The sequence below is a fragment of the Pogona vitticeps genome, chromosome ZW-PAR (assembly GCF_051106095.1).
Source record: "Pogona vitticeps strain Pit_001003342236 chromosome ZW-PAR, PviZW2.1, whole genome shotgun sequence".
NCBI classification, from domain to species: domain Eukaryota; kingdom Metazoa; phylum Chordata; class Lepidosauria; order Squamata; family Agamidae; genus Pogona; species Pogona vitticeps.
In genome coordinates, this window is record NC_135800.1 from 2133366 (window position 1) to 2153233 (window position 19868).

At 47.4% G+C, this 19868-nt stretch overlaps 2 protein-coding genes across 5 annotated transcripts in view; one reads left to right on the plus strand and one right to left on the minus strand.

The window, feature by feature from the left end:
• On the minus strand, nucleotides 1–15878 carry FAM78A (family with sequence similarity 78 member A). 3 transcript variants are annotated; one of them, XM_078382753.1, is made up of 3 exons: nucleotides 15579–15878; nucleotides 13242–14086; nucleotides 1–4323 (listed from the first exon to the last, which is right to left on the minus strand). In XM_078382753.1, the coding sequence occupies exons 2-3, from the start codon at nucleotides 13577–13579 to the stop codon at nucleotides 3795–3797; spliced, it is 867 nt and encodes a 288-aa protein (XP_078238879.1). In that variant the 5' UTR covers nucleotides 13580–14086; nucleotides 15579–15878; the 3' UTR covers nucleotides 1–3794. The 3 variants fall into 3 exon arrangements, with proteins under 3 accessions (XP_078238879.1, XP_020650509.3, XP_072841072.2); XM_020794850.3 differs by lacking the exon at nucleotides 15579–15878 and adding an exon at nucleotides 15298–15570; XM_072984971.2 differs by lacking the exon at nucleotides 15579–15878 and having other exon boundaries at nucleotides 13242–15570.
• PLPP7 (phospholipid phosphatase 7 (inactive)) overlaps nucleotides 10295–19868 on the plus strand; it is a 23370-nt gene continuing 13796 nt past the window's right edge. Inside the window, exons 1-2 of one of the 2 annotated variants that reach the window (XM_078382755.1) lie at nucleotides 10295–10426; nucleotides 10732–10823. The gene's annotated coding sequence lies outside the window, so the exon portion shown is untranslated. Of the gene's footprint in view, nucleotides 10427–10653; nucleotides 10824–19868 lie in introns of both variants that reach the window. The other variant, XM_078382754.1, reaches the window with a different exon arrangement.

The following is a 19868-nucleotide window of genomic DNA, read 5'->3' on the forward strand; positions in this document are numbered from 1 at the left end:
TCTCTTTGAAAATGCTGCTTTATTCTTTTGTGTTTTTTGTGGTGTCTTTTTTAAAAGCAAAAGTGCTGCTTTTTCTTTTTTTGTTAAATATACTTTTTTTTAAAGTGTCTGGACTCGATACATTTTCTTAAAAAAAAAATTCACAGTATTTTTGCAAAGACCAAAGACAAGTTCTTATTGCTGCAACGTAAATTCCAGGCGCGCCTCTTTCGTTCCCCCCCCCCCAGAAGGAAGTGGTTAATGGTAAGCCTCTCACCCCACCCCACCCCACTCTTGCCTCCCCCCTCCACTTTATGGGTGAAACAGGCCTCTTTTCCCCTAAAAACCATTTCCCCTCGTCTCACTCTCGTGGCCTGTATTGGAGGAATAGATGCTGCAGTAATGGGCGCCTTTTCGCAGCGGAAAGCCAAGTGTCGGTCGCAGTGCTCAAGTGCAAAAAATCGGATCCGTTTTGTGTGCAAACCGTTTCTACTCTCCTTCCATTCCACCAGCCCTCCACAGAGCATCGCTGCTTCAGCGTTGCAAAAACGACAGAAACGTTGCAAAGTTGGGACTACAATTCCCAGAATCCTTCAACCCACGCAGCCAAAAAAAAAGAGAGAAGGTACTTTCCCCAAGTTCCATTAGCAGGCAAGGCTAGGGAAACAGTGGTCTTTCAAAACTCTTGTTTAGCTACAACTCCCATCAGCCCCCATCTGGCCCGGCTCATGGTAAAGGGTAATGGGAGTAGTAGTCCAGGAATCAAAGGGCTACGACTGATTCACTTCCCTTTTCTTAAGTAACAGCCCTGTGATTCAGCAGCAGCAGTATGCTATTAAGCGTGTACAGCGTACCTGTGCGCTGGTTAAGTCGGTAGGGGGAATAAACCAGCGCATGATGCTCTAAAACAGGAACAGTTAGTGGCCCTCCCATCATCCCTGAACGCCGGCCGTTGTGCTTGAGAGGAGAGCAGCTTTCGGAAGGCGTTAAGGTTACCTAGGATTTTTTTTTTAACACCCAACTGCTCCTGGTTAAGGGCAAAGCCTACACCAGCACGAGAGGGGGGTGGGTTTGTTTTCTTGTTTTTTGCAGAAGTAGCAGCAGCTGCCCCTCTAAAAGCACACCTGGGCTCACCTGCCAGGGCCAACTTACAAGAGTGTGAATGTTTCCACAAAGCCAAAGTGAGCATCTTGTAATTTCACCCGTTGAGCTTAGGAAAGGGCGACCGCCTTCAAAGCCTGAACCAAACCAAAAACCCTTACGTGGCTTCCCCAACGAAGAAGGGACCCCCATAAGGCCCTGATCCTAAATGAGTGAAGCGACACGGGTTTGCCGAACAAATGTCCGGTCCAGCATCTTCCCAAAAGAAAGGATGCATCAGAGTGAGGTTTCCTTCATATTAAAAAAAAAAAGTCTCCTTTGATCTTCCTGCCTGTCCTTTAAAAATGTTTCATGCGACATTGACTTCACCCGGGGCAGAGAGCGGATCTGACAAGGAATCTCTTTATTTAGGAGATTCTGGGTGATGCTCCGTGCCTGCTTGGGATCCTCCACCTCCTGTGTAGAGAAGCTGAGCGCCAGAATTTTAAGGGGAGAGGAAGGTCAACGGGCGACTCCCTGTTCTTGAACGAGAGGCAAAAATTGAGCGTACCAGAGCTTGCCCGGATATATTCTTATCGACCTAGGGTGAGTTACTTGGGGACCCTCAAACAATACGGTCTCTCCGGTCGCTCAGCTGTTTCCCCCCAACAAACCCAGGTTGCTCCCATTACCCAAATTCTTTCAACGGCCAAGGCGCTGGGTCTTCCCCCCCTCCAGTCATTGTTAAGTTTAACCAGTTTTGTGCTATAGGATCCAGCCACGCCGTTCCCCACTTGACCACAACCCTTTCATGTTTCGCTCTGAAATAAATCCAGTTCCTCCAAGGTTCATTAGATACTAATTAAACACTTCCTGCTCTGCATATCACACCAGGAGATAAGTAGAGACGGGTGACAAATATTTGCTTCATTGCCTTTTTTCTCAGTTTCTCTTCTGGTGAGCAGCAGGAGAAGGGAGATTTATTTATTTATTTATTTGATTTATATCCCGCCCATCTGGTCTGATTGACTTAGAATACTAATTTACTTTTCTATATAGATAATTCTTTCGTATCTGTCTAGCTCTTTTGCCGAAACGAATGAAAAGATTATTTAAACTAAGTACAGTGGGACCCTTTTGTCTGTGGGATCTGTCTCTGCTGATTCACTTATCCACTGCCGGGAAATATTAAAAATATATTTTAAAAAATCCTAGAAATATATATATTTCTAAAGAGGAATTTACAAGAACTGGCCCCTAGAGGGGGCCAGAGACCATGCAGTGTAGAGCATTCACTATTACAACAGTGTTTGCTATAATCCCTGTTTTTCAGCATTTGGGGGTGTGTGGGAGCTTGGAACCGATTCCCCACAGATAAGGGAGTCCCAGTATATATAAAATCCCTCCCCACAGACTCACAAGAAGAGAAATTGACAGTCAACCAACGATTCATCACTCAGATGAAGTCATAAAGCAGACTGAACCTGCAAACCATATGTTTAAAGGCAGATGTGCCCTAAATGTTTTTTTTTTGTTGTTGTTGTTGTTTTTAAATTCAAAACCTCCAAAGTACCAATGCCAATTGGGCCTGGGGGAAGAGAAAAAAAGGGGACGGGCAATCTACAGGGAAAACACCAAAATTGCACCGGCTGATCCATGCCATTCTCTGGATTCTCTGTAAAAACTGAATACACAAACGATATCAATTCCAGTGTTAACCCAGCGAGCGGCTTGCAGACAAGCAGAAATGAAACCGGGGCAGTTCGGCCTTTCGCACTGCACCTCTGTGCTGAGGCGCGCTCTGCCGGTGGAATTTCAGCCTGAAGCTATGAGGGCAAAACACAGCAGTCCACCCACCTCCAGAGGCTTGGTGCGATAAAACCAGATCGTTCCTGCTGCAACCCAAATAAACCTTTCCCCTCTCTTTTAACATCCAGTTAAGAAAATGAGAGTTTTGCTTCTTTCCTATCATGTTCTCTCTCTCTCTCTCTCTCTCTTTCCCTTTTAAATGCAGCTTAAGGCAAAAGTTTGGCAATGCAAAGCAACATTTACATAAGGCCGCGTGACGCAGGTTTGCGATTTGGAATATCTTTTTAAAAAATACAACTAACCGCTTATCACGATCATCTGTCATTACCCAATAAATATTTTTTTTTAAATTGAGATTTCTACTTCCGGAAAGCCACCTCATTCAAATCCATTCCCCTTCCCACCAAATATAATCTATTTTTTCCCCCCAGAGAAAATACAATTTCCCATATAATTTCTTTTTTTAAAAAAAAAAACAAACTTTTCTTCTTTTTCTCTATCTCTCTCTTTTCTGGTGATCTGAATGAAGGAGATTGGACTTTGAATAACAAACGAAGGAAGGAAAAAGCCAATCTTACAAAACAAAAACAAAAAAGCTGGAAATGCATGTAGATCTGTATTTGTTCAATTCCTTAGAAATTAGGCGACGTCCGAGGGACACCCCAATAATAAGCACTGGGGAAGAGAAGACTCCTTCCTTTGATCTTGTAGCACAGTGAGATCCGTTCCGATGGGCCAAGGTAGAATGGTTGCATTATTATTATTATTATTTTCCTTTTTTTTTTTGTCAAACAAGTTAAAAAGTGCATCTCTGTTTTTGCTTAAATAATATACGTTTCTCTTAAACACGAAGTGGGTCTTATGCCTCCTCCTTTCCCCCCCCTCCCCGTGCGGCCCGAACACAGGGCAACGGGTGGGGGGTCTCCTTACCGATGCTTTGGAGGTATCACCACGAGAGGGCGCCCCTCTTTCGGCCTCCACATCAGCACCTGGGCATCGTTGGCGTTGGGTTTCACAAGGGCACTTGGCGGTATCGGCTCGTTTTTGCTGAGGACCTGGGGGGGTTCCTGAGCATGGGGCTCCTTCAGCTTGGCACGGTGGCCCAGCGGCTTGGTGGGGCTCACCTCAATGCCCAGTTTCATCCGCCACTTGATGGTCTGTAGGATGACCATTTCGTGGGTGGCGGTGTTGGTGGCCACGAGCCACGTGGTGAAACTCTGGTCCCGGTGGATGTTCGTCAGCTTGGCCACGTTGCTGTCGCTCACCGGCACCGCCCAGGTGACGCTCGGGTAGAAGTTATCATTCATGCTGACGATGACTTTTCCTTCTTTCTTGGTGGGGCCCACGATGGTGCACGTTTCCGTGGTGTTCCCGTACCACGGGTAATTGACCCCATCGGAGTCGCTGATCGCTTGGATCTTGCCCTCAAGGAGATCTGGAAGTTCCCAGCTGGACCTGCGTTGGGAAAGAAGGAACCACACCGTGAACGGATTAAGAACCGTGCCAGGTATGGATCACCCCATGTTTCACCAATTAAGCCATTAGTGTGTTCTTAGGAGGGAGGATTTCTATGACATGTCATATTTTTTCCTGCAACTTATCTTTGAGCTTATGGGTGGGTTTAGACATGTTTATGAGTAATCTGATGAGAAAGGCCAAATTACTCATAAAGATTTTATTTATTTATTTATTCAAAATATTTTTATCCTGCTTTTTTAAAAAAAAGGTTGCTTATGAGTTCAAAAGTAGGTTCCACAGAAAATGTGAAATGTCACAGAAATCCTCCCTCCCCCCCCCCTTTGCTCTATTAACTTTGGGGTGGGAAAAATTCAGTCTTTGGGTCTTTGAGTGGCTTCTTTGTCCCTTCCTTCCTCCACTCCTGCTCCCCAATTTTCCCCAGCACAAAAATATATATATTTACAATATTTATTTAAAGTATTTATATAATATATTTGTTTAATATAAATACAATATTTATTTAAAACAATTATTATTTATTTATAAATATTCACCTTGGATCCTCTTTGAGGAGAAAGTCGAGATAACAAGATTTGCTAATAAATAAATATTTTTATCTTGCTTTTCTCCTTAAAGAGGACCTCAAGGTGAAGCGTCACTCAGATAAGTCTCCAGTAGCAATGATTCGTTTTCCTAATTGCACCCTCCCTTGCAATATATACATATATTTGTAAAATGTAAATAAGCAGAGAAGCTGCAGAGACAAAATAGGAGATATTTCTGTCACACAGGAAAGATCTGTCGCTGCTGCCTTCTTCAGACCTGTTTTTAGGTAGGATTGATCCAGGAACTGATGGAAATCTAACATTCCTATAATGAATCAATTAAGATTTTCCCAGGTTTTAGCCGGGTTGTAGCTGATAAGCTGGAACAGCACAGAAGTCTAAAATGAGCTTTTTCCAAGCTCCGTGAAAAGGACTCCCCTTCTCTCTATAAAATATGCAAATATATGCAAGACCTTTGCTTTGTTTGCCACCTTTACTTACCATAGCAAGGAGCAAGACAGGAAATTGTGGGCTAAGGTGTGTTTCTTTGGTCCAGTAGGCACCTGTGGGCTTCAGAGTTCCTGCATAAACGCTGTTCTCCTTGCATGCAGAAAACCAGCAAGCGAGCTTTGCTCCTTGATATACTACTTTGCTACATGCAAGGATTTTTTTTTACTGAAGGAAGCTGCCTAGGTATACAGAATCTTTTCCACCTCACTTAGATAGCGACATCTTAAGTCTTTTTTCCCCCCCTCCTGTTTCCAAGAGAGCTTTCGTCTTCACTGCATCAAACGCAGGACTTGTTAAAACGAGGCTCTCGGTCCAACCCCATCATAAGGGCGCACAAAAGATTAATTGAAAACGGACCTTCTTAAGAGGGAGAATGGCTACAGGGCAGTTCTTTCCGTATGGGAATGGAGAGGGAGGGCGCACGCACATGCCAACACATGCAAACCACGGGATGGAGAAAAGCCCGGAGGACCGCGGGGGGATGAATCAGAGATCACATTAAGAAAGCCGCCGTCTGCTCTCCGTCATATCGTGTCTCTGTCTCTCAAAAATCCAAAACAGCGACCCTTCTGGGACATGACTTCATCTATTTTTTTATTCTCTTTGGTTTGTTTGCACACAGCCTGGGCAGAAGATGGACAGTTGCACTGTTTTATTTCCCTATATACAAAAAAAAGATACACACACGGCGCAGTAGAAAATAACCCTGCACGTACGGACTCCGGACTCCCAAACAGGACCACGAGCTCTGGGTGCTGCTGGACTACAACTCCCATCTGCCGCAGCCAGCAGGGACTTGCGGTCAAATCCACAGCGGTCGTATCCCACTTTGCCCATCCACCTCCACCACCCTGCCCAATTTTAAAGAGTCTAAGGGGATGAGGTTGTGACCTTTCTTATATTAATTAAAAGGGTGGCGGAAGGCAAACCTAGCCAGACGTCTGGATTGCCTGTCATGGTCAAAGATTTAACATACTCTCAGCCATTTAAAATAATAATAATAAAAGAAAGAGGGGGAGCATTAAAGCCTCTCTTTTTCAAAGCCCTGCTCTCTCTCTGCAAAGCCTCTCTCTTCCCACACGGCCCTCTCTCTTGTAAATGGAGAGATGTGGAGAAGCAGCCGCCATACACAATTAAAACGGGGGGGGGGAGTTAAAACCCCACCCCAAGATAATTATGGCACAGCATTTGGCATGATTTAAAAAAAAAGACTGAGGAATAAGAATCCTTTTGAATCCTAGGCGCAATCCTGCGGCTGGTGTGATTTCCAGGTATTCCCCGTTTCATGGGGTTTTATAATTTGAAAATGCACAGCTGCCTATGTCTTGACCTGGAGTGACCCATCAGGATCCTGTTTGTCCACCCGTGCCCTAAGGTACCCCCCACAGCACATATTCATTCCCCTATCTGCACCCCCAAAGTAGCTCTCTCTCGGTTTCCCCCTACGGATCCTGAGAGGTCCCTATACTTTTCTCTCTCCCTCCCTTAAGTCCTCCATACCAACTGGAACCCTCAACGACAGCGCCTCCACCACTTCGGTTCCGCTGAGTACCCCCCCCTTTTTTTAACCGTATTTTTGAGCCTTAGCACTCTTTTTTTCTTTTTACTGGATTTACTGTGCCTTCCTATGCTGTACTGTTCTTCTTATCCGTTGGTGATGGTTTTTGCTTATTTTTTTGTATAGTAGGACACACACACACACATCTGTGGGATCCATTTCTGCAGATTCACTTATCCACTGGCTGAAAATGCTAAAAAAAAAAACAACAACCCCGAAACCTCCCAGAAATAGTTATTTATATGCATTTCCAGGGTGTATTTATCAGAATGGGGCCCAAGAGGAAGCCGGAGACTGTGCAACGTATAGCGTTCAATACAGTACGTCTGTGTTTTTTAGCATCTGCAAAGGGGGGGGCCTTGGAAACGATCCCCCGTGGATACCACAGTCCCGCTGTTTTGAGTCACTCTCTAAGTAAAAGGAAAAGGTAAAACTGAAAAAGGTTGCCAGATGCTGGAATCCACTTGGTGGCTCGTAATGATTTAATGATCTGTCCTGTTGTCTCAATGTGGAGCTCAAGATACAAACATTGTCTAACTTTTAGATCTTTGATCTAAGCCCCAGCAGCCAGAATCCGAACGCTGATTTATGCTTGTTTAAGGGAAATCGCATTTTGGGGGGGCAAGAAATGGCTGCTATTGTCTCCCTAGGCCTGTATGTCATCATGCAGTCCGGTGTGTATACAGGAAGGCAATCAATACCTCACTAATGAGAGGCAATTGGCTATACAAGCAATAGGATCCTAGCCAATAAACAAATACATTTGTAGATATTTAAAAACATCTGGCCTTGAGGGTACAGCAAAAGCCTGTTTTTACTGATCCCGTTGCCTGAACTGCTGAGATCCACCCCAATATTGCAAAATCCATTAGGCTGCACAACAGTTTTGGAATATTTTTGCCCCGGCGTTCTCCTTCAAAGGACCCCAAGCAGCTTAACATTGTTAAAAGGACAAGACTTAAAAGCTAAAAACAATCAGTATACAAAGAGGAAAAAAGAATCAAGCAAGTACGATATTAAAAATGGCAGACAGAATCAATACTTAAAAAGGCATTTCAAAAGCAACAGAGCACAATAATCCAATTTTTGGTTAGCCATTAAAAAAAAGAAGGCCGTGATTGCTTTAAAGCCAAAAAAGGTTATCAGGATGTTAGCCCTCAAAACCTATTTATTAAGCGTCCTGGAGCAGCATTTATTTAGCTCTAGGGATACCCTGTTACTAGGAGGCCCATCGCTTCTCCAGGACGGAGCAAGGAGTAACTGTGCAGATGTGGTTGGACTTCAAATTCCATCATCCTTCACTATCAGCTACACTGCTGAGTGCTCATGGGAATTGTCATCCAACATCTGCAGAAGGTCAGAGAAGCGTTCCTTTCTTGGAAAGCCGGCTAAAAACTTCTACCTGTTATAATATGAAAACCAAACCCTCTTCCCTCCCCAACTCTGATCTGGAGAGCAATCATCTGCCTATCCTTCTTTAGCAACGGATGGTTCCTTCTGCCCTCCCCCTTAGAAATGCTGAGCGCAGAAATGGGGGTCCCTAAGAAACGGCCCATTGAGGTTTACTCCCTTCCTCCCCGGTGGCAGAACCAGGTTATAAACTGAGAGCATCTTCTCTCTTAATTCCCCCCCCCCTCCTTGATTTCCTGTTCTCTGGTTTTCTTTGCAGATTGCAGCAGTGCAGAGAAATTTGAAGGTTCTTTTTTTAAAAAGTCTTAAGAAGGAAAGCAAGAGGAAACTTGAAAGATCTGGCATTTAGCCACCCACCCATCTGCCTCCCGTCAAAAAGGTTAAGCACCATGGAAGCGGCTCCCCCACCGTCTGCATCAGATCTGAAGTTAGTTTGGGAAAACAATGGCGTGTAAATGACTCCGCTGGAGGGAAAGGGTTGGGTTGAAGGTTCCCCCCCCCCCCCAAAAAAAAATCTTCTAAACTAGCAGTGGGTAGATCTAATCACCCGTTTGCTGCACTGTGGCCACCTCTAAAGGTACTCCCTGCGGGGCAAATTAAACTTATTCCCTGATGGACATAGGAGGGCTCAGGGGTTGAAGCCTCTGGCTGCGGAGCCAGAGGTTGGGAATTTGATTCTCTGCAACTCTTAAGATGATTATTCTGCGGTTATAAATAACCTTGCTTTTTGGGTTTGTTTTGTTTTTTTTACACTGGCATCAGGGTGGTGGTGTGTTTTTGGTCATAGTTTTGCTCCAGTGCAGGATCTGCCTGGGTGGACTTTTGTCCCACATGTTTCTGGGCCGATCCAAACACTCCCGTTAGCGGGTGTCATTTCTCCACGTTTCCTTTGGGGCCTTTTTTCTGCTGCTTCCTCTCTACCCCTCTGTGCCTTCCAGGTGGGTAAAACAAGAAGGGTAGAGAGGTGAGGATGCCATGGGCAGGGAGATATTTCTGGATAGGTGTGGGCAGGACCAGCTTGGATATCCCAATATCTTGGGAGCCACAAATCCCCTGCCCGTGGGAGGAGGCAAATACAGCAGGACCCTTCCTATCCGTGGGATCTCTTATCCACGGATGAGTGAAAAAAACATATATCCCAGGGAATTTGTTTTTTCTAACCCACCCACAGCAGTTTTTGGTTTTGCCTGAACAGTTTCCTTTTTCCCTGCGAGAAGATCTGACAGGAGCTGCAGTTTTGAGCCTCCTGCTGGAGCTTCTCCTTGTTCATGCAACCCCAATTGGGGGGGGGGGGGAGAGCAACGGAGAGTCTATTAGCATCCATCTGGTACAGGATGGTAATGCAGAGATGCCCACCAGAGGAAAAATTAAGGCTCGTGTCACCACGAGCGAGCGTGGCAGACGCGGATGTGGGTTGCGTTGCTCTATGAATCATCCTAAATTGCTTTCACCGCGATGGTACCCTTCAAAGTCAGGAACAAAATAGGAATCGCAGAGTATCAGACAGATGCGGAGGGCCTTGAGTTCTCTCTAGTTTACAAGACCCCGGAGTCTTTTCTCCTTTCTTTCAGTGAGTTTAAGACCATATACTGTATATGGATGGCTCTCTGCCCCGGCTCTTTGTCCTCACAACAGCCCTCTAAGGCAGGCCAGGCTAGGAGATTAGGAATCTGCCAGTCGTCTGCAGCCATTTGAGGCCAGGTTTGTAAATTCATGAACAGAGCAGGCGGTGATTCAATTATCCTGCCTTTCTCTCAACAGGTTTTCAGTGGTTAAAAAACAAAAACACTCACAAAAAAACCGCCAGACCAACCTGGAAGAACCCGTCAGAAACACAACGGCCTCTGGACCCGCTGCAAAATGTCATGAACGTGGAAAGGAGACCGAAGCGTAAAACCCTCACCCGGACGCACCTTTCCTTCCAGCGATCGCTGTGCCTTCTCCCCGGGATGGGATCCCAAGGCCCAAATCTCACCTCCCTAAAGGTCTGTTGGACTGGGTTTCTCCACTGGCGGATCCAGTATCTCTGGAAACCCATTTCGGCTTGCCCTTGCGCTCCACCACCACCAGAAGAAAGGTGAGATTTTAAAATATTATCACCCGATACGAATAGCAAAAGGAACGACAGGAGCTGCCGTTTCTCCCAATTTTTTTTGTTTTGCATTCCTTTGCTTTTGCTTCTGAACTGGTAACTTTGTGTGTGTGTGTTTATTTGCTTTTCAGTGGTTGTTTAGCCTCCTGGCTAAACAAGACACTAGGTTTTTTTTTTTTTTTACATTTATATCCTACTTTTGCTCAACACAGGGACTCCTTTATATTCACAACAACCCTATAAGGTCGATCAAGGCCATAGATTCTAGTTTTTTAAAAATTGGGTTTCAGGCAACGAGAGTATTTTAGAGGCAACACTTCAATGGTTGAACAGCCCCTCTGTATACTTTCGACAGACTCTCTTCCACCCGCTGGAAGCTAAGGTAAGTTATAAACTTTCCAAGAATAATGACCGGGCACTGCTGTTATTGTGATAGCTTATCGCCTACTGTTTTGTCTGGTTTTATAATCCCTTTGCCATTTCCAACCAGCTTTCATGACTTTAAACGCTTATTCGATTGGGTTCATTACAAGGATATTTCCATGATGCTTTAGTTGCTCCACCTGCAACTAAAAATAAATCCATTTTAAAGCAACACCTCTAAAACAGCAGTCTGAAATACCTTTCAGCCCTGGATTTTTTTTAAAAATCCAGTATTTTTAAAAAATAAAAATCAGAGCAAAGCAGCAACAGAGAGAACCCCTCGTCTGTAAATAAATGCAGGGAGTTTCTAAGATCTGTCTGAAAGCTAGTGAAAAATGGCACCAACTATATATCCATGGGAAAGGAATTCTGTAAATACTCTTCACTGATCATTATTATTTGGTCTGATTGACTATCTATTTTGGAATCATTGTTACGATGTTATGGACAGTGGAGTAATCTGCTTTGGGTGTATTCTGTCGTAGAACAAAAAACGTAGAACCCTTTAAGCTGAATGGAAAGGAAACAATAAACAGGTCTTTCCAAAGCCATTCAAATAGTAAATCGAAATTCCAACCTCTGGCACCATCGCCAGAGACCTAAACCAAAGAGCTATCTGGTAATTCATTAAGAATCCTCCTGCTCTTAGAACTACAGGGCTGGAAGGGACCCTCTGGGGTCATCCAGTCCAGCCCCGTCAATGAGGCCCAGTGGGGGAATTCGAACTCCGAGCCTCTGGCTCTGCAGACAGAGACCCCAATGGCTGAGCTGCAACTGAACAAATAAACAACATGCGTAGGTATACTTCAAATGTTCTGTAGAAAAATGGATTGCACCCAGTTTTGTTTTGTTTTTTGCATGGCTTTGCATCCAGGGCGAGTGAAGCAGCGTCTGCCAAAACGCACACACACACACGACCCAGCACTTTAAAAAAACTGAGAGGTGCCTCGAGGCTTCCTTGGCGCATGGCTGCACTCTCCCTTTGACACATGCTTTCTGCGCTTCCCCTTTGCTGTGCGTCAGCCAAGCCCGGGCCCCCTCTTTGACTTCCTGTCTTAGGTCAAAGCAAGCAACCGCCAACGTCTCCAGTGGCTTGCCATTCAGAGCTTCCCGTTCTTAACCTGTCTGCTGATCTGCCGCTCTTCTTGTGACCCACCTGCAACAACGCGGCCTTTCTGAGGCTCACTTCCAACTGCCATCCCAACCCCCTTTGTTTCTGCTTCATCCTGGGAGCACCCGCTAACACCCGCGTCTGGCCAAAAGAGATTTATAGCTATTGCTTGCAGTTATTAATCTCTTGTTGTTTGAAAAAAAAAAATAATGATCTTGATCTGCTCTGTTGGACGATAAGCAGAGCCTTCTCGGTAGTGGCCCGCGTAGTGCAGTCCTTTAAAAAATGCTTTTATAACATATTATATATTTTATAACATATTTTTATAACATAAGTAAAAGGATATAACATTTAGAGAAGACATACATTTGGATCCTATCTTGAAAGAGAGAAACGAAAATGCTAGCCGTGGTGGCACCCCCAAAATCCTTGGGGTGCTCGAACACCTCCTTCCCTATGCACTATGACCAAAAAGAGAGGAAAAATCTATTTTGCTTCCTCCCTCCTTTGAATTCCTTACACCTCAAGTTCTTGCCATCCCCAATAGAATCAATAAATATTGGAAAATTCTTCAAAAAGCAGACTGGGAGGGAAATCTCCATTATCTGTTTGCACCAAATCCAGGAGGTCCGTCTATTCCCATCAGGAAGAGGAGGCCCCCCCGCTGTAAGCTACCTGCCGTACAGGTGTTAAAAGGGGAATGGCAACCCTATGCCAACACAACAGCCAACATAGTCAAATACCAAAGGATCGGAACCCAGACTTGGAAGAGTTAAGCTCTCAAAACCCTGTGTGTGTGGATAGATCCACCTGCTGGTTTCAGGTGTTCTGGCATTTTAATTATTAAATTATCCACTCCTCTTTCCGCCCACCTATAACCCCCTTCTAGGCTCCACCAAAAAATGCTGTCCGTCTTAAGAGAAAATTTCCTAAACCTTAAGAGCTCTTCCGTGCTAGAGCAGATTAACTCGGAGGACGGCGGGTTCTCCTTTTTTATCATTTTTTTTTCCAAAACACAAGTGGGAAGGCCATCTGTTAGGAGCGTAGTAGCACAGGATTTCCTGCTTCCGCAGGGGTGGGACTCGGTGTCCTCTTTGGGCTTCCTTCCAGCTCTATAATCCTACCCGGGGGCGGGGGGGGGAGAGGAATGTTGTACATCCTTATCCAAATAATAATAATAAACCAAAGTGAAATTCTCGCCTTCATAATGACCAAGCCGGTCAAACCTCATGCATGACATAGACTTCTACCGCATTACCAACTTACATTCCATGCTCCCCGTACTGGTTATAAAATTCCATGTGGTTACACGCCTGGATCCATCCGATGATCCACGTCTCTTTCTTGGGAAGAGGCGGTACCAACACCTGAGCGCAGGCCCGGAAATGCGGGGTTCGGTATCTCAGGACCACGCTGGACGACTCGTCGATGTTGGTCGGGACGGGATCAATGAAGGCCTTGACGTCGATCACGGAGATGGCTTCCCGAAAGCCTTTGGATTTGCAGCTAATGCTCTGGATGCAGCCCATGGCCCAAAACAACAGTACAATCCCCAAAAGACACCAGCAATTCTCCTCATCTGTTATCTCAAAACGGATATCCATAGGATAGAAGACTCATCGTGGGAAGAAAAGTTTCTGAACTTTCTTTGGAAAAAAAACAACAACACTGAACTCCCAAAGAACAGAATTTGCTGCAGCTGAATTCAGGTCGCAAACGGGCCTTTGTAGAGAAATCTCTGTGAAGTTTACAGGCGAAAAAGTCTCGTGAATTATTCTTTGGGTCCAAAGCTTTAAAAAAAATGGCAAGGAGCAGAGAGACCTTGAATTTCAACAAATAATGAATCTGGTTTCGGGGAAGACTTTCCTTTCTAACCCCACACGGTCGCCCGCCTTTCTCTCTTTGAAAGCAATTCTCCAACGAGAATTCGCCTTCTATTCCCTTTGACAGATTTTTAATTTTTTCTTTGGATTTCCAACAGTTCTCCTTTTAAACCAGGACGACGACCCTCTAGATGAATAATAAATCCATCTCTTTCTGTCTGTGCTCTCCGCTCCTCTGTGAAAGCTTGAAGTTTTCACTTCCGGACTTCCAGTCATTCAGAGCTTCCCCTTGGTGGAAACAAAGGGAGGGAAAGCATTATTATTTTTATTATTACTATTTAGTAAGCTTGTATACTTCGAAAAGACACGTGCTCCTATTTCTCTCCCCCCCCTTCCTCCTCGCCTGGCTTCTGAAAATACATTTCCTATATTTTATATGAGAAACAGCCACCTATAAATAAACTAGCTCAATAAATAATAAATCAGACTTTTGCTACACATCCAATTTGTCCCGCTTTGCATTTAAGAGCCCAAATCCAGGAGAAGAGGAGATCTGTGCCATTCTTAAGACTAACAGATTGACTGTGACGCGGAGTCTTGTGTTTGCCTGCAGGCTGGTTTCTTCCAAAGTGTCCCTTTAGCGCCCTGACCAAAAGGCCCACCCCACCCCACCCGAGGCTGGCAAAGCTGAATGACGTGACAAATGCATTAGCCTTCTGGGCAACACAGAGTTCTTAATCGTGAAGTTGCTGCAACAGAGGAACAAGGCAATTTGCCACTTGAAAAATTTATTTCTCTATTCAACTTACATATTGGCCATCTGGTCAAGGGCCATTTTTGGGCATTTTACAACATGAAACAGGCCGCCAGCGTAGCCCCAACCCAGGAACGGCGCAAAGCTAGCTCATATCTGTTCCCAGCATAAAGTGAACTGAGTTCAGTGGCTTTTGATTCCCAGGTAAAGCAAATGCAGAGCTGAGCCTTCGAACTCTTTACTACGAACGCTCCTCTTTGGATTGGGGATGGTGACTTTCCCCTAACAGGTCCTCCTTATTTTAAACCCCCCCCTTGCCTTCCAAAATGCTGGGTCGCATCCAGGGAGGGCAAAAAGGGTGCACTGAATCCAATCCAATGCTTCCCACCAAAAAAATAATAATAATCTATTTCTTAATTCTGTACACTCCTTTTATTTCCAAACCTCCCCTTTCTCTTCCCTGGCTCCTATCTTGACAAGAAAACATTTGGCTGCCTCCCGCCACCACCATCATCCTAAAAACAGGTGCTTAAATCGGCTAAAACCGGTTCCTCCAATATATATCATATCATATAGAATGTTTAATCCTGGCTAGATAGATGGTACCCCCCCCCAGAACAATCCTATTTTCTTGGTTCGTGGCCCATCCTGTTCGCCCCCAAAGGCCACCTTGGGTGGGTCTGAGCTCTTAGGGGGGGAAAAAAGTTTGTGGGTTGTTTTTTTTTTGTTTTTAAAATATAATTACCGGAAGTTTTGGGTGTTGTTCGTTTTCTTTCTATCTGTCTCCTTTCCTTTCCTTTCCCCCCTTCCTCCTCTTTTCGGGGAGCGAGAGAGAGAGGGCGCCGCCGGCTCTCCTCTCCTCTCCTCTCCTGCGGCAGTCGGCGCTCAGTCTCCGGCCGGCGGGCCGAGAGGGGCGACCAACCCCGCGGCGCCGCCTCCCTCCAGCCATCGCGCATCAATCGCGCCTTCAGTGACCACACGGCGCGCCTCACAATCGCCCTCCCTCCCGGGGGGGGGGACACCCACCTGGAGCAGAGGCGGCGGGGGGGGAGGGGGGGAGATCAGAGGAGGGGGGACCCTCCGCAAAGCCAGCCTTGCAGGAGTGTGTGTGAGTGGGGGGGGAAGGAATCCCCTTCTCGGCCCCCCCTCCCTTTTCTTCTTCTTCCTCCTCCTCTTCTTCCTCGCCTGTGCGTGCAGGTTGCGGCTGAAGCTCCGGCTGCGGCGCCGCCACTTCTCGCCTCTCCTCCTCCTCCTCCTCCTCCTCCGGGTGTCCTCAGATCGTCTCTGCAGCCCCAGCCTTCCTCCTCCTCCTCCTCCTCCTCTTCCTCCTCCCTCTCCCTTCCCGCGCCCCCCCCGTCCTTGGGCAAGCCATGGCCAGGGATGGAGCAAGAGGGTGCAGAGCGCACGGGGACACACACAGACACCCACACACACACCCATACACACACACACACACACGCACACACAGAGATGCCCCCCTCCCGTGTGCCCGAAGGAGAAAGAGGCGCAGCAGCCCCGCGCTTTCCGATCCTTTCCGATCCCTTGGATTCCGAGCAGCGGGCAATGGAGAGGCGCCTCCGGGGGGTTTTGGAGAGGTTTTGCAGAAAGCGCCGGAGGGATCCTGCCACTGCTGATGGAAGAAGGGATGGGATGATGGATAGTGGGAGCGGGGGGGGGGGCGCGCAGGGGACAGAAGCAAAGGCTGGGGATGCGAGAGAGAGAGAGAGAGAGAGGAGGAACGGGGGGGGGGGTTCCTCGCCTTTCCTCTGCTCGCCGCGGCGTGCTTCTGCGCCCAACTTCTTGCAGCCTGGGCATCATCCTCTCTTCCACACACACACACACAGACAGACACACCAAAAAAACGAGAAATGGTCTATTCACCGGATCTTTCCCCCAACTGCCGCACCGGAGCAGCCGCAGCCCCGCCGGGAGCGAAAGAGAGAGGGGGGGGGATGATAAATAAACAAATTAATTAATAAATACTGTATCGAGATCTCTTAAGGGGAAAAAAGAAAGTCATCCAGGGGTGGATGGGCGCCGGGGGGATGTCCTCTTCTGCTCGTCCTCCAGGCTCGCCTGCCCTCCGTGCGCGCGTCTTTTAGAGCGAAAATCTTCTCCTCCCGCGGAGGAGGGCAGCCCTGCCGGGTGGGGGGGTCGATCAAGCCGGGAGGGGGCAGCGCCGCCGGGGGGGTCCCCGAGGGGAGCCTCCGTGGCCGCCGCCGCCGCCGCCGCCGGGCTCTTGCGCGGCTCGCGGTCCGAGGCTCCGCGGAACAGCATCCTCCTTCTCCTCCTCCTCCTCCAGGCGCGCCCGCCGCCTTCGGGGCCCCTCCGCCGTCGCCAACCTCTCCGCCGCCTTCGCCTCCTGCTGGGGCTGCTGCGGTGCCTTCTGCCGCCGCCGCCCCCCCATCGGGTCCAACGCTGGAGCCCCTCCGCCGGCTCCGGGATCGGCGCCCCTCCGGGATCGGGTCCCTCTCGCTCGCTCGCTGCGCGCCCCGGAGCGAGGCTTGCGCGCCCAGCCTGGGCGCTCCTCGGCTGCGCCCTGGCGCCGCGTCCCGGGCAAGCCGGAGCCGCCAGCTGGAGCGCCCGCGATCGCCCCGCCTCCCTCCCTCCCTCCCTCCCTCCCTCTCCTGGCATGGCTCATCATCCTCATCATCATTATCATCATCCTGCCCTCCCTCTCTCCCCTGCCCGGCTCGCCCCAAACGGCAGCTGTTCCGAAGCTCCCGGGCGCTTCCTCCCAAACCCGCCTGGGAATGCTGGGTGTTGTAGTTTCCTACATCTTGACTCTTTCTCTTCTCCCCCCCCCCTTTCCACTCTATAGAAAGAAACGTTTCGGGGTTTTTTTGGCAAGCCTTTTTGCAGGCTGCGCCTCTTTCCATCTCAGCCTGAGACTCTGAGACTTGATTCATGCCTAAAAACTCCCCACCAGAACTTGGTGCACAGCCTGAAGAAGTGGGATGCTCTTTGAAAGCTTGCGGGTGGCGGTTTGTTTCTTTTTCCTATGTTTTTTCCCCTCTTGGCAGGGCACCAATTTAGGAGGGAATCTAGTGTGTGTGTGTGTTTGTGTGTGTGTGTGTGTTTCCTGCAGATAAATCAGAGCCTGTAAATAGGGGTTTCGAGGGAAGCCCCAATGTCCCTGGGGTGGAGGAAGATATGTTTGTAAAACAGGCGGCTGTCAATGGGCTCCATCTCCTCCTGCCTTTAAAAGCAGCACCGTCTGCAGAAATCCGGCTGAATTCAATTTTAACCCTTTCAGAGAGAAGCCCAGAGGTATCTGGAGAAAAACATGCCTCCTAATCGTCCCTGTGATTTTGAAAAGCCCTGAGAAGAGCCGAGGATCAAGGACACTTTTGCATCAATAACTGTGGGAGCAAACACCCTAACTGTAATATATATATATATATATATATGAGAATCCTGCTCTCCCAAGTAGCACAGGGGGCCGAGGAAAGGGAGGGCTGTACGGAAGCGAAGCGGTCTGTCTCTGGGTGATAAGCAAGTGTGGAGGAACAGAGGCCAGTCCTGGACCGAAGCTGCCAAGTGTCTATGGCAACAACTTGCTGCGATAGGAAAGATTTGCTCCGGAGGTTCTGCCTGCCACTTTGTGCAATCCTAAGAATCGGAGAAACAGCAGAGCTGGGGGAGGGTGGATTCGAACTCCAAACCTCTCCCTCAACCACTCGACTCTTTTGTTGTTGTTGTTCTCAGTGACTCAGCCTCGACTCACAACTCGGAGCCCAGCCCTCCCTCCCTTTTCTCTTATTTTTTCATAGGGACATTGATTTTGGGGGCTTGGGGTTCAGGACTTGGGACCAAAGATTCGAACTCAGGATTTGGGGCTTGAACCCAAAGACCTGCCGGCCAGCCTGCGGTCCAGCAGTCCAGATGCATGGTGTGCGAGAGAGATTGAAAATGGATATAGACAAGCATAGGGATAGGGCAAGGATGCATTCCGTTCCAGTAAAATTTTTGGTTGAAAATAGACCAGCATGCACAGGTTTCTTCATTTTTGAGCTTGGAAAGAGCTTTTGAAATCGTTTTAGAGAAGGCCTGTGGTTATTGACAGGTTGGACGCAATAAGGCTTTTAAAAGGCTACAGCTATAATCTCTCATCCTCCCAAGATGTGTAACTTCTGTCCTTAGTTCCGCATTCAAAAGGCTTTTCATTCTCTCCTCTTGATAAAGAGATCTGTGTCAAAAGATCCTTAAGCTGTCTAGGGAGTGTTTCTAAAGGAAGTCTAGTCTTTCAGTCTCGCTTATGCAGTTTATTTTCTGATGGCCCCAGATTTGAGAATTTACTGCTCTGGAGCGTCAGAAGAGTCTATCGGCAGACAGCTAAGGAAAGGGAATTCAGATATAAGATCCAGCGGGATTCAATGGTTAGGAGTGATGGACTGGAACTCGGGAGATCTGAGTTCAAGTCCCCATTAAGCTATAAAACTCCCAAGGGTGGCTTTGAGACTGTGGTATGCGCCTACTTGTCTTGCTCGGCCCAACCTAACTGTGGTGGTCGCAATAAACTTGAAAGGGCAGCATAACCAACTCACCCTGCAAAAATCCAAGCCACTGAACTGGTCCATATTTATGAAAGAAAAGCAGGTCTTTTGTGAAGCTAATGATTCTTAACTGCCCACTTAGGACCAAGCCACCTTCAAATACTTTACATAACAACAAGGAAGCATTCAACACTACATTATTCCTTGGAAAATCCATTTATCTCCCAGGGGCTTTGTGGATGACAGCTACATTTACAGGGACCAGGGAGGACTGAAGGGAGATGGTCGTGAAGTCATAATCCCAGGGCTTTGATGGCCAGCCATGAAACCACAATGCCATTGTCTGCCTCTCAGAGTTGTCGTGAAGACGAGGTAGGACGGGCACGGGCAAGGGCTGTGTCTTTGACCTTCAGCGTGTTGAAGAGTTTTGAATTTCTGGGAAAAAATTCTTTTTGATATGCAGCCGAAGTGTGGCGATCCACCGAGGAGAATAGCTGCAATTCCCCAGAGAGTCCACCCCTTTCTCATTAACTGGCACTTGAAGCCTCAACAACTCACTCTGAGACACTTGTAGGAGAAAGAGTAAAAAACATTTCTTTACTTGCCATTGCTTGAAAGTACAGACTCGTGTGTACTGCTTTCTTTACTGCATTCATGTTGACAGCTAGCTGAACAAACAGATCAACAGCGCGCAAACAACTGCCACCAGCTGAAGAAAGAGGGGTGGGGTGTAAAAGAGCACTCAGGGATCTCTGTGAAATCAAAGGCTGGATGGAATGATTAGTTAGTGCTGGATAGATAATCACCAGAAATCTCTCCC